The sequence below is a fragment of the Ornithorhynchus anatinus genome, chromosome 10 (genome assembly GCF_004115215.2).
Source record: "Ornithorhynchus anatinus isolate Pmale09 chromosome 10, mOrnAna1.pri.v4, whole genome shotgun sequence".
In the NCBI taxonomy this organism is placed as follows: domain Eukaryota; kingdom Metazoa; phylum Chordata; class Mammalia; order Monotremata; family Ornithorhynchidae; genus Ornithorhynchus; species Ornithorhynchus anatinus.
The window spans coordinates 42,901,558-42,914,592 of NC_041737.1; the positions used below are offsets into that span (position 1 = coordinate 42,901,558).

Genomic DNA, 13,035 nt, shown 5'->3' on the forward strand with positions numbered 1-13,035 from the left:
TTTTTATACTTAAAAGTTACACTTGGGAATTCTTAATTGGTTTGGTAAGGATCGAGCTATACCTTTCATTCATTCATTCAATTATATTTGTAGAACGCTTACTGTATGTACAGCACTGTACTAAGTGCTTGGAAAGTACAATACAGCAATAGAGAGAGACAATCCCTGCCCACAAAGGGTTTATAGTCTGGGGGGTGGGGGAGAGAGACAGACATCAAAACAAGTAAACAGGCATCAATATAAATAAATAGAATTATATAAATATATATATATGTATGTATATACATAGGTGATGTGGGGTTGGTGGGGGAAGAGAGGTGATACGGAAGGGAGGAGAGCTGAGGAAAAGGGGGTTCAGCCTGGGTTATACCTGGGTTACGGAGACTCTAATGAAATAGATCTAATTTTACATGCACGGGTTTCACTCTCTTTGAAAATAAATATTGTAAGTTAGGTCATTCATTTGATTTTCTCGGGTCCTACCCCTGGCTTCACCCAGGCCTTGCATGTTTTATATGAGAGAGTTGCTTGCCCTTTTACTGGGGAAAGATGAATATAAAAATCACACTGCAAAAAAAGCCAGTGGAAATCTCGGAACATTTCTGCCCCATTGCTTTGGAAACTGTCTTCTGTTTGGAAGAGATTCCTTGGAACCCTTTGAAGTAGCTGAACATTATCAGTATGTGTTTTTAATGGAGAAAAGTGGCTCAGATCACTCATGTGACCATAACCAGGGCTAACAGCTCAGTGGAGGCAACGTTTGTCTTGGTCTCCCAATCCGTGACTGTGTGATGGCAAATGGACATTTTGGGAACCTTTGGCAGAAGAGTAAGGGCTGGATTCTCACTGTGGAAAGTGAACTCACCCTTCATATGTAACAAAATGTATAATTCATTCATTCAAATGTTCTTATTGAGCACTTACTGTGTACAAAGCACCGTACTAAGTGCTTGGGAGAGTACAATATAACAATAAACAGACACATTTCCTGCCTACCACAAGCCTATAGTCTAAAGGATGAATTCTATCTGGGCAGTGGAGGATCTGACTCTACAGAAATATACTGAATTTCAGTATATTTATACTGGAAGTTTCCAGCTACCCATTAGGTCTCTCTAATGATTGGTCAACAGGCAATCAATCAAATGATAATGAAGGCTAGCTTGGAAAATGCAGGAGCAAAATTAGAGCCTATCAGTGGAGGAGGAGATTGAAAGATAAGATAGGTGCTAATGTCCAGGTTCATTCCCTGAGGCTCTAAACCAAGCTTTAACAATCTATGATATCTATTGTGTGCCTATGTGCAGAGCAATGTTCTAAGTGCTTGGGAGGGCATCAAGGAATTGAAGCCATGGACCTTCCAAGGAATTTGCAATTTAATGGTGGGGAAGCAGGCTGACAGTAGGAGTAGGCAGAACCTTTTTTTTTTTAACCCAGCTTGTGGGCAGGGGAACCAAGAGAGGGAAAAGATATTTTTAGCCAGAAAATACAATGGGAAACATTTGCTTTGTGTAGACATGACCTGACCAAATTTTTATTTATCTGCTTGATTCACCTTTCTTTCTTTGACTGGACTCTCTTGTCAATTATTAACCAGCCACAATTTCATTATGCATTACGGAATTAATTATTAAGAGAATACAAGCCAGTTTTTGCAGCCAAAAAGTAAACCTCTATTAATCTACTCTTTCAGTTGCTCTATTACACTGTTGTAATACAGGGATCAATGAGACCAAGTTCCTAGATTTATTAAACTTCACTTATTTCCCTTATCTAAATATCTCCCCGGCAGCAATGCTGTATAAGGAAGTATTTCTCTTTAGTTAAAGTAATTAACGCATGAGCCAGATGCACACCTCAGGACACTAGAGGAAGAATGGTTCTGACTTCTTCCATATGTGAAAATCTAATGAAACCATTGAGGCATCGATGAAGTTTGATTGTTTCAGTCTCTTCTCTATCCAGCTGAATTTCACTCTCTTTATGCTTCTGCTCTTGCATCTCCAAGCAGTGGACCTAGGAGAATGAACTCAATCCAGAGTTCCCACCATGTCCATCTTGGTGAAATGATTCCCCAAAGTCTGTAGCTCAGCGCCATTCAATTCACAGTTCCAGGACCGTAAGGCTAAAAGAATGTTTAGATACGGAAGACCTTGGCATAGCCCATTTCAGTCCTGGAATAATCTAAGTGACTTGACAAATCGTCAAATCCCATGTGGTCACAGTTTACCAACCACAGGAACACTGTGACCCTAAAGAAGGAGGTGGTGTGCAAAGAGCATGGGACTGGAAGTCAGGAGCTCCAGGTCCTACTCCTCATTTTGCCACTCAGCTGCTGTGTACCTTTAGGCAAAACACTTAATTTCCCTATGCCTCAGTTCCCACACGAGTAATACTAGCCACTAATATGAGTAACACTGAGCCACACGAGAAGCAGCGTGGCTCAGTGGAAAGAGCCCGGGCTTTGGAGTCAGAGGTCATGAGTTCGAATCCCAGCTCTGCCACTTGTCAGCTGTGTGACTGTGGGCAAGTCACTTCACTTCTCTGTGCCTCAGTTACCTCATCTGTAAAATGGGGATTAAGACTGTGAGCCCCACGTGGGACAACCTGATTCCCCTGTGTCTACCCCAGCGCTTAGAACAGTGCTCTGCACATAGTAAGCGCTTAACAAATACCAACATTAATAGGGGGACAAAATACCTTTTCTCCATCCCTCTTTGACTGTGGGCCCCATAAGGGACAGAGATTCAGTCTGACCTATTTACCTGATCATATCTTTAACATTAATAATAACAGTAGTAATGTTAGTGATGTTTATGATTCCCCAGTTAACCCAGGAGTAGTGCACTGAAACACTTCAGAGGTGTCAATCATCCAATTCATGGATTTTTATGAATACCAACAACAATAATGAGAAAAATAATAGTCCTTTGAACTTGCACTGTGCTGTTATTTTTCCAAAGAACTTCCACATTAAATATTTCACTTTTAGTCTTGCAACCTTTCTGAAAGGTAGGAAGAGGGAGTTATTACTCATCCTTATAATACAGATAGAGGAACTGAGAACTAGAGAGGTGATTGGTTTGCTCAAGGTCAAACAGCAGGTTGGTAGCAGGTGTTGCAAGAGGAGAAAATGAAATAAGTTTGACACTCACAGATGTACATTCTCTGAAAATCACCAACTAGACTTAGGCAACAAAATGAACATAATGTATATAACTAGACAATTATCAGAATATTATTAACTACATATATCTCCCTCTCTCTATATAGTGTACACATTATATATACACACACACACGTACATAGATACATCTGCATATATAATAAGGCATCACATAACCAAGAAGAATCTCAAGGAAAAACTCACCCACTATGCTTCATGTGTGGTGGCTTATCCATGCGCACTGCCAGCTTGATTTTCAAGTCAGAGTCCTGGCTGCTTTTGGGGACGACCATCCTGTGCAGCTCTGGTGCTTTCGAGCTATTGGATGTTGGGTTCAATATCACCTATGAGGGAGCAAGGATAATGACTTCAATATGTGACCCAAAAGCCTTCCTGGACATCACTGAGCCCTTTCCCCCTTGAAAACAAGGTATTAAAAAGCCAAAGGACAGTTAATAAGCCACAGGTGTCCACTGCCTCACAGAAGATGGGTTTTCAATGCAGTCTCATTCATTTTTGGACAAATGGGTGTTGTTATATTATTGGATAACACGCTTTCCTCCTGCGTCACTTTGTCTTGAATTAACTGTTTGACAGGCTGCAGTGAAAGTGAGAGCTGAAAAAATGCCTGGTGTATGATTAAAGAGGTACCTCAGATTTCAGGCCCACTTGAAACTCCACAGGGAGCATGATTTCTGAAATAATGTCTTCGAAATGAGAGCTACCACTCACCAGAAACAAAATCTAATTATTTGAGATGACAGAGATGCTGCACTATTTCTTCACTATAAATATCTTTTGGCTAATGAAAAATCAAATCAATTAAGGATGGACTAGACTCTGATTAAAGCAGCTTTCATACCAGTAAAAGTTTCATGCTGTGAATTCTTGAGAACTAAGACAACTCCATGATGCTGTGGCTGGGCTTGGTATTTACATATGATGCAACGCCGACTGAAAAACGTTTTACTCAGACTTTTGGTGTTGCTTGGAAATGTTCATTCATTCATTCATTCAATCATATTTATTGAGTGCTTACTGTATGCAAAGCACTATACTAAGTTTTTGGTAAAGTACAATAAAACAGACACATTCCTGCTCACAATGAGCTCACAGTTTAGAGGGGAAGACAGACATTAATATAAACAGCTAAATAAATACATACATAAATAATAGATTTATACATATGTGCTGTGTGAATGGAAGGGAGATGAATGAAAGAGCAAATAAGAGTGGTGCAGAAGAGAGTGGGAGAAGGAGAGAGGGGCTTAGTCAGGGAAGGCTTCTTGGAGGAGATGTGCCTTCAATAAGATTTTGAAGTCAGGGAGAGCAATTATGTGTCTGATATGAGGAGGTAGGATATGGGCGACAGGTCAGCAGCTAGATAGAGGAGATCAAGGTTCAATAAGAAGGTTAGCATCAAAGGAACTATGTAAATTACTAGGAATGACACACCATAATTAGAGAAGCAGCATGGCTCAGTGGAAACAGCACGGGCTGGGGAGTCAAAGATCATGGGTTCAAATCCCAACTCCGCTGCTTGTCAGCTGTGTGATTTTGGGAGCTGTGTGACTTTGGGCAAGCCACTTAACTTCTCTGTGCCTCAGATACCTTACCTGTAAAATGGGCATTAAGACTGTGAGCCCCATGTGGGACAACCTGATCACCTTGTATCCTCCCAGTGCTTAGAAGAGTGCTTTGCACATAGTAAGTGCTTAACAAATGACATTATTATTATTATTATTACCATCATACTGGATCTTTAGATGACTCCTGCCTTCTGGGAACCTGAAGAGAAGACCAGTTTGGGCCTGGAGGGGCTGGTTTGGGATGCCTCAAACACGCAAAACATTTTTAAGGCTTTCCCAGACAAGAATCTTCTTCACTGACCTGCACATTGGCACTGATACCATCCCGCTCATTAATGCCACTCCCTACACCAGCTGTTATTCCACCTTCTCTTCTGTGCCAAATCACTACCTTTGGCAGGGGAAGCAGCGTGGCTCCGTGGAAAGAGCCTGGGCTTCGGAGTCAGAGGTCATGGGCTTGACTCCCGGCTCTGCCACTTGTCAGCTGTGTGACTGTGGGCAAGTCACTTAGCTTCTCTGTGCCTCAGTTACCTCATCTGTAAAATGGGGATTAACTGTGAGTCTCACGTGGGATGACGTGATTACCCTGTATCTCCCCAGGGCTTAGAACAGTGCTCTGCACATAGTAAGCGCTTAACAAATACCAACATTATTATTATTACCTCCCTCCATTCTATCATACATGAGTGTTGTGGGGTGGGGAGTGGGGGGGAAGAGCAAAGGGAGCAAGTCAGGGCAACGCAGAAGGGAGTGGGAGATGAGGAAAATTGGGGCTTAGTCTGGGAAGGCCTCTTGGAAGAGATGTGCCTTCAGTACAGCTTTGAAGCAGGGGAGATGAATTGTCAGGCAGATTTGAAGAGGGAGGGCGTTCCAGGCCAGAGGTAGGACATGAGTCAGGGGTCAGCAGCAAGACACGTGAGATAGAGGCACAGTGAGAAGGATAGCACCAGAGGAGTGAAGTGTACGGGATGGGTTGTAGGAGAGAAGCAAGGTTTTTTGAGGAAAGGGTGTGACAAGTCCTGAACGTTTCTGAAAAAAGATGAACCGGGCAGTGGAGTGAATTATGGACTGGAGTGGGGAGAGGCAGCAGGTTAGGAGGTCAGAAAGGAGGCTGATGCAGTCATCCAGGCAGGACAGGATGAGTGACTGTATTAACCTGGTAGCAGTTAGGATGGCTTAGTCTGGGAGGGCCTATTGGAAGAGGTGAGCCTTCAGCAGGTTTTTGATCTTGGGGAAGAATGATTGGCGGATTTGAGGAGCGAGGGTATTCCAGGCCAGAGGTAGGATGTGGGCCAGGGGTCTATGGCGGAACAGGCAAGATCGAGGCACAGTGAGAAGGTTAGCACTACAGGAGCAGAGTGTGTGGGCTGGGATGGAGAAAGAGAGAAGGGAGGTGAGGCAAGAAGGGGCAAGGTGACGGAGAGCTCTGAAGCCAATAGTGAGGAGTTTTTGTTTGAAACAGAAGTTGATAGGCAATCACTGGAGATTTTTGAGGAGGTGGGTGATATGCCCAGAACGTTTCTGTAGAAAGATGATCTGGGCAGCAGAGTGAAGTAGGGACTGAAGCGGGGAGAGACAGGAGTTTGGGAGGTCAGAAAGGAGGTTGATGCAGTAATCCAGGTGGGATAGGATGACTGTACTAACGTGGTAGTGGTTTGGATGGAGAGGAAAGGGCGGATCTTGGTGATGTTGTGAAGGTGAGACCGGCAGTTACCTCATCTGTAAAATGGATATTAAGACCACTGGATTGTGTCCAACCCAATTATCTTGTATCTATTCCAGCACTTAGTAGTGTTTGGCACATAGTAAGGACTTAACAAATACCACAAAACATACAAAAGTAGCAAGTTTTCCACCTGTTTCTCTAAAGCTTGCACCAGCAAACAGGGTCAGGTTTGGAAGCTGCAGGGGAAGCAGACAAGGAAGATTTGTTCTAGCTCCACCAGTCTAGCAAAAGACATTGGCAGCCAAGAGTACTGGCTCAGTCTTCTCCAAAAGCATTATGAATCCTTGGGAAAGGAGAGGTTGTTTTTGTACCTAAGTGTTTCTCCCTGAATAATAATTCAGTAAGACATTTCACTGCGGGTATTCAGATAGTCCTTTAAAAGCATCTCAATCTGCAAATTGTAATGATAATAATCACCATCATTTCTAGAACCATCATCTAGCATCATTATCAAAACACTTCTATTTTCCATGATTTCATTTTTTATTATGTATGTATGCTTACAGAGATTTGAACATAAAACTTGAAATCTTTAAATGCTCCTAAAAAGCACTTGCTCTTGCTTTCTTTCCTCTGCTCATGCTATCTTCAATCTCACCCTCTCTGTTGGCTCCTTCCCCTCTGCCTTGGAACATACAAAAAAAAACCCTTCTCTCGATCCCACTGCCCTCATCCAGAAACTACCCCCAACTCATTGCACCTATTTCTAGCCAACCTCCTCGGAAGAGTCATATTCACCTGTCTCAATAATTGTTTCTCATCCAACTCTATTTCTCACCAACTCCAATCGGGCTTTTGACCCTTTCCCTCTACTGAAACTGCACTTTCCGAATTCACTGATGACATCCTCCAAATTAATTCATTTATTCAATCATATTTATTGAGCACTTACCATGTGCGGAGGACTGAACTAAGCACTTGGGAAAGTAGAACAATAAATCCGAATCCAAAGAGCTGTACTCTGTCCTGATGCCCTTTGACCCTATTTTGCCTCAAACTTTGGACCACTCCTTTCTCTTCAAAACACTATCAGGACTCAGTTATAGTGACAGGTCTACCTCTATGATTATTCCTCCTCCATCTTGCTTGCCAGTTCTTCTTCTGCCTCTCATCTCTTACTGTGGGCTTTTCCACAAGGCTTTGTTCTAATAATAATGGTAATTAATTGTGGTATTTGTTCAGTGTATACTATGTGCCAAGCACTAAATTAAGTAGATGCAAGATAATCAGGTCAGACACATTCCCTGTCCCACATATGGCTCGCAGTCTAAATTAGAGGGATAAGAGGCATTTCTTTCCCATTTTATGAATGAGGAAATTGAAGCACAACAAAGTTAAGTGACTTATGTAAGTTGTCATAGCAGGCAAATGGCAGAGTCGGGATTAAAACTAAGGTTCTCTGACTCTCAGACCAGGCCTTTTTCCACTAGGCCCCCAAGTGTCCTTTCTCGACACTCTCTCGGAGAACTCATGGGCTCTCAAGGTTTCAGGTACCACCTCGGAATGATGACTCCCCAGTCTACTTCTCTAGACCTCATCTCTCATCTAGCCTGCGGTCCCAAGATTTCTTAATTCAGACAGCCTACTAGCACTTCAAATTGTACATGTCTAAAACAGAACTCTTTTTTTCTTACGGCTTAACAAATGCCATACTAAATTCCAGGCACTGTAAGAAGTGCTGGGGTAGATAAAAGTCTATCAGGATGGACACAGTCCCTGTCCCACAAGGGGCTCACAAGTCTTAGCTCCATTTTACAGATGAGATAACTGAGTCAAAGAGAAGTGAAGTGACTTGCCCAAGGTCATACAGCAGGCAAATGGCAGAGCCGGGACTAGCCTTCTGACTCCCAGGCCTGTGCTCTCTCCACTAAGCAACACTGCTTCTCATCTTTTCTCCAAAACTCACTCTTTAGTTGAACCTTCCCATCTTAGTTGATATAAAAGCATCATCCTTCCTCTCCTAAGAGCTGGTCACTTTACTGTTATCATCAACTCCTCGCTGTCCTCCAGCTCCCACATTTGATATATTGTCAAATCCTGCAGGTTCTTTCTACGTAACATCTCTTGGAGCTACCCTTTTCTCTCCACCCGCAGCACTTATATACAAATCTGTAATTTATTTACATTAATGTCTGTCTCCCATCTAGACTGTAAACTTGTTGTGGGCAGGGAATATGTCTACCAATTCTGTTATATTATACTCTCCCAAGCACTTAGTACAGTGCTCTGCATATAGTAAACCCTCAATAAATACAGTTGACTGATTGATTGATTTCCTCTGCTCCCAAGTTTGTGCTGCAAGATGCTAGTGGGGGAAAGCTAGGCACCTGGCTTCAAATTCATCCTTGCTTGCTACTCTTCAGCCCTTTGTCCCCTCTTTTGCCCACAATACTACTTCTCCTTCCTCATTGCTCCTTGCTATTTAAGTGCCAACTCATTCACATATCCATTTTTTCTTTTCCCTTCTATTTGTAAATTATTTTGGGTCTGTCTCTCCTGGCAGATCGTACCTTCCTTGGAGGCAGGAATCCTTTCTTCTGACTCCACTGAACTCTTGCAAATGCTCAGGATATATAGTAGGTGTCCCATAAATACTACTGACTGGCTAACTGAATATTATAAGTCAAAAGGCAGGAAGAAAGCATGTAATGAGGACTCTGTGAATCAAACAAATGTTTTTAGAAGAAAAAAAAAAGCAGTGATCCCTGAAGAAGTCAGAATGGGTCCTCAAATGCGCTTAACAATGAAAAGACAGAGGGAGTCTTCACATTTTCATTAATTTAGAACTGAGCTCCCCACTTTTCCAGTTCCACGGCTCTTTCCAAATCCATGTCCATTTGAGGTCTCCCCTGGAATTTAGATAGTAACACCACGGTACTTAAAGTGAGGAATATGATTTTGCTGTGAACTCCCACAGTGACGGAGTGCCCCTAATTAACTTTGGGTGGGATCAAACACCATTCCACTGGATGCAGACACTTCATATACATTTGTAGTGGTGATGATGATGAAGGATGGAGATGTCTGGAGGAAGTATTTCAGAAAGATGGCTGGGTGATGTGATTAATATCTGTTTCACAATAATTAAAACTCAGTGTACATAGCTCTTAAGCTACTGATCAAGGTTGCTTTGTGGTTTCATTTGATTTCCATTTTATATAAACACAAAATAATTACATTCTTGAATTATTTAGCTAATTATTCCTTTTCTCACAATGAAAACAATTATTTCTCATAAGCTTCACATATACACCAGTATTGCTTTTCAGGGCAAGATTAAAAGCATGTTGCCACTCCAACTTTCTACACTTTAAATATCTTATCAGCTATTGCACGACACTCAAACTTCAATACTTGTGCATATTCTTATCTGACATCTAGAGAAATTTTTCTCCATAATTATATGTCAACACTATTTGCTATTTTACTTTTGTAGAGAAACATCTAACATTTGTTCTTTGGGAATGTATGCAAAATTCTTCTGCCAGTAATTGCACTTCAGGACACAGAATGATTGATCCTACACTAAACATTCAATACCACTGATTGACCGATTACAGAGACAGTAAATTGAACAAAAATCTGTGCTGTCACTTACTCGAGGAATCAACTTTGGAGTCATTATTGGTATCAAAATACACTCCGGTATTAGTGCATTAGCTGCATTCTCTCCCTTTCCTAAGATCAATTTCTCCTTTTTTAGGATCTCATCTTCCTCGTATTTTGTTTGGAATTCTTTTATGTTGTGCCAGGTTAACCACAGAGTTGTTACAATTTCATTACCAAAGTTTTCATAGAAACCAGAAGAAATATTAAATTATTTGAGGGAAAAAATAGATTATTGTATCCTCCCAGGTTACAATTCCAACATGCAATTTTGCAAAGCTAATTTAAAAGGTAATAGCTTTTTTTAACATTTGTATTTTTCTTCGATCTACCACCACCTGCCTCCACAGCCAGTTCCATGAAGACTAAGTGGCATCTTTTTTCAAATTGAATACCATGCCAACCAACCTGCTGACACTGCACAGTGCGATCCCCATTGCTCCAGAAATGGGGTTGTGAGGAGGAACATTAGTTTTGAGGTTCCTTGATCACCATCACAGCCCAACTCTTATTTCCTCTGTATATCCTGAGCTCAGCATATCCACTTGGTTAACAGCAAACACAGCCCAATTTCTGGAGTCATGTATTCCCCAAAACAAAGCACATTCCCAATGACTTCCTCCGTGTTTTCAGTCACAGGAAAGCCTGCTTCTTAGTGGCCTATGCTGTGGGGAGCAATTTAACAATTGGTAGTCTGAATAACTGGCCAAGACTCAGACAAAAGGGCTGCGGGCTTGCTAAATCGAAACTGCTGTTACTTTTCCATGTATGTTCTTCCTTGGGGATTTCGGGGTTCTATGGAATGGAAGGTGGGTCTGGGCTGGGAGAGAGACAGAATCCACCCCCACCTGGAATGCCTACCTTCTGCTACTCACCACCACACTCTCCCCTTCCTTCCTAGATAAAGGATTTTTTTTTTTTAAATTTGGGGCTTGAAGCCATACTATGCTTTTGGTTTGGAGCTCTTCTGTTGATGAGGCTTGGCCACCCCTATTATGTAATAATCTCACATGGGCATAGTTTTTTTTGGAAATTCTCTGGGTCCCATGGATGCAAAAAACCACGACTACTCTATTTTCTTTTACTTCAAACACTTGATCCTGCCAACTTCCCAGAGCATAAACATATTTGTCATTATATTGTTCTTGATTTGCCTAGAAAGATGAGTTTATTCTCTTTTATAAATTACTTTTATGGACTGAAAACCGTCACTATCACATTTCTCTACTGATAAATACAGAGGGAACAGTTTTCTATCAAAGGGCTACTAATCTGCCTTTTGACATATCTATGGTGGGAAGCAACATTATCCTATTTCTCTCTGTCATAAATTCAAATCAGTGAATATCCTTAAATTAATACAGTTTCTATGAGAACACAGTTAAAGTTAGCTTTATTTTATTTTTAGTCATGGCTATAACGATGCTTCACTTACAGAAAGCTTTCGACTGAACCTCTCGAAGTGCTTTGCACAATTTAAATTAGTCCTCATGGTATCATCAGGAAGTTGGCATCACCCTCATTTGGTACATAAATAAGCTTAGCAACACAAAAGTTAAATGGCTAATTTAAAGTTTATATAATTAATTATCAGTAGAGAAAGTCATCTGTTTTATCCAATACACTACCTGCACGTTCTCCCGATTTCAGATCATAAATTATGTAGATAAGAAAAAGAGTAAATTGGTTTGATTTTATTCCTTTTTGTTATCACCATTATCATATCCTAAAAATGTGGTTCATGATCGTTTCAATTTGTGTCACCCCATAGAAGGGAATCTGAATTATAGACAACTTGCACATCTTGGGATTATTTATTAATACCTGCAGATGCTAAAATGATCCAAAGGAAACGATTTGGCAGATTAACTTGGCTAATTTACAGATTTCAGGTCAATTTTGGCAATTTGTGATAGAAATGTTGGCAAGGAAGTGAGCTGATAATGGAGAAAGTCAGCGACTCCGGAACATTAGGCTGAGAAAACTGGGCTTGGCTTAAATAGTCTGTGAGAATTCAGCTCCTAAAATGACAACTGTGATAAAAAATATTCTAGATAAGAGTCTAAGTAAATTTATAAGCAGGGAATGGTTGAGGCAAGCTACATGATGGGATGATCATATCAAACTGCCCAGTCTCCCTTTCTCTTTCTCCCCAGCCCTTTTGTGCTTTGGAGCTACCTTTGTCCTTTTAAGTAACACCAGGAACTCTAAGCCAGACAGGTAGAGATTCGATGAACCTGGCTGGTTTTTAATAAATTCTGCATTAGGATCAAGAGGTTGCAACTGTCCTGCTGCATTTACAATAAGAAAGCAACTGTCCCCCAACCTTTTCTGAACATCAAGACTCAGATCTGTCAAGGGGAGAACCCTAACCCATAGCCTTGAGAGCAAATATGAATAAATTATTTTAATTATTGGATTCAGAATCTAAACAGTTGTGTCGTAGAAGCTTTTCCTTAGTCTCACAAAATCACTCTTTTGTTTGGAGTAAATCCCATGGTTCAGTGAAAATGGCATGGAACTGGGGGTCAGAAGACCCAGGATTTAATCCCAACTCGGCCACTGGCTAACTGGGTGACATGGATAAGCCATTTAACGTCTATGGGCCTTTGTTTCCACATCTGTAAAATGGACACTAAAATGATTATAATCCCTGTTTGGACCAAGGGCTGTGTTTTAGCTCACAACCATATACCTACCTATCCTAGCATTCAATACATTTTATAGGTATCAATCAATCAATGGTATTTATTGAGTGCTTACTAGGTGCAAAGCACTGTACTATGTACTTGGGCGAGTACAATACAACCGACTTAGTGGACATGCTCCCTGCCTATAATGAGCTTACGGTCTTGAGGGGGAGACAGGTAATATAAATGAGAAATTTATAATATATAATCTTAAAATGTGAATATAAGTGCTGTGGGATTGGGGGTGAGGCAAATATC

The 13,035-nt window shown here is 41.2% G+C and overlaps 1 protein-coding gene across 16 annotated transcripts in view; it reads right to left on the bottom strand.

Annotated features, from left to right (window-relative positions):
* The window catches only part of CADPS2 (calcium dependent secretion activator 2), a 371,011-nt gene that overhangs the window by 181,527 nt on the left and 176,449 nt on the right, over positions 1-13,035 (bottom strand). For all 16 annotated transcript variants that reach the window (XM_029073511.1, XM_029073500.1, XM_029073498.1 and 13 more), the window contains exon 8: positions 3,371-3,510. In XM_029073511.1, the coding sequence (XP_028929344.1) occupies positions 3,371-3,510 (140 nt within the window). The remainder of the gene's footprint in view (positions 1-3,370; positions 3,511-13,035) is intronic.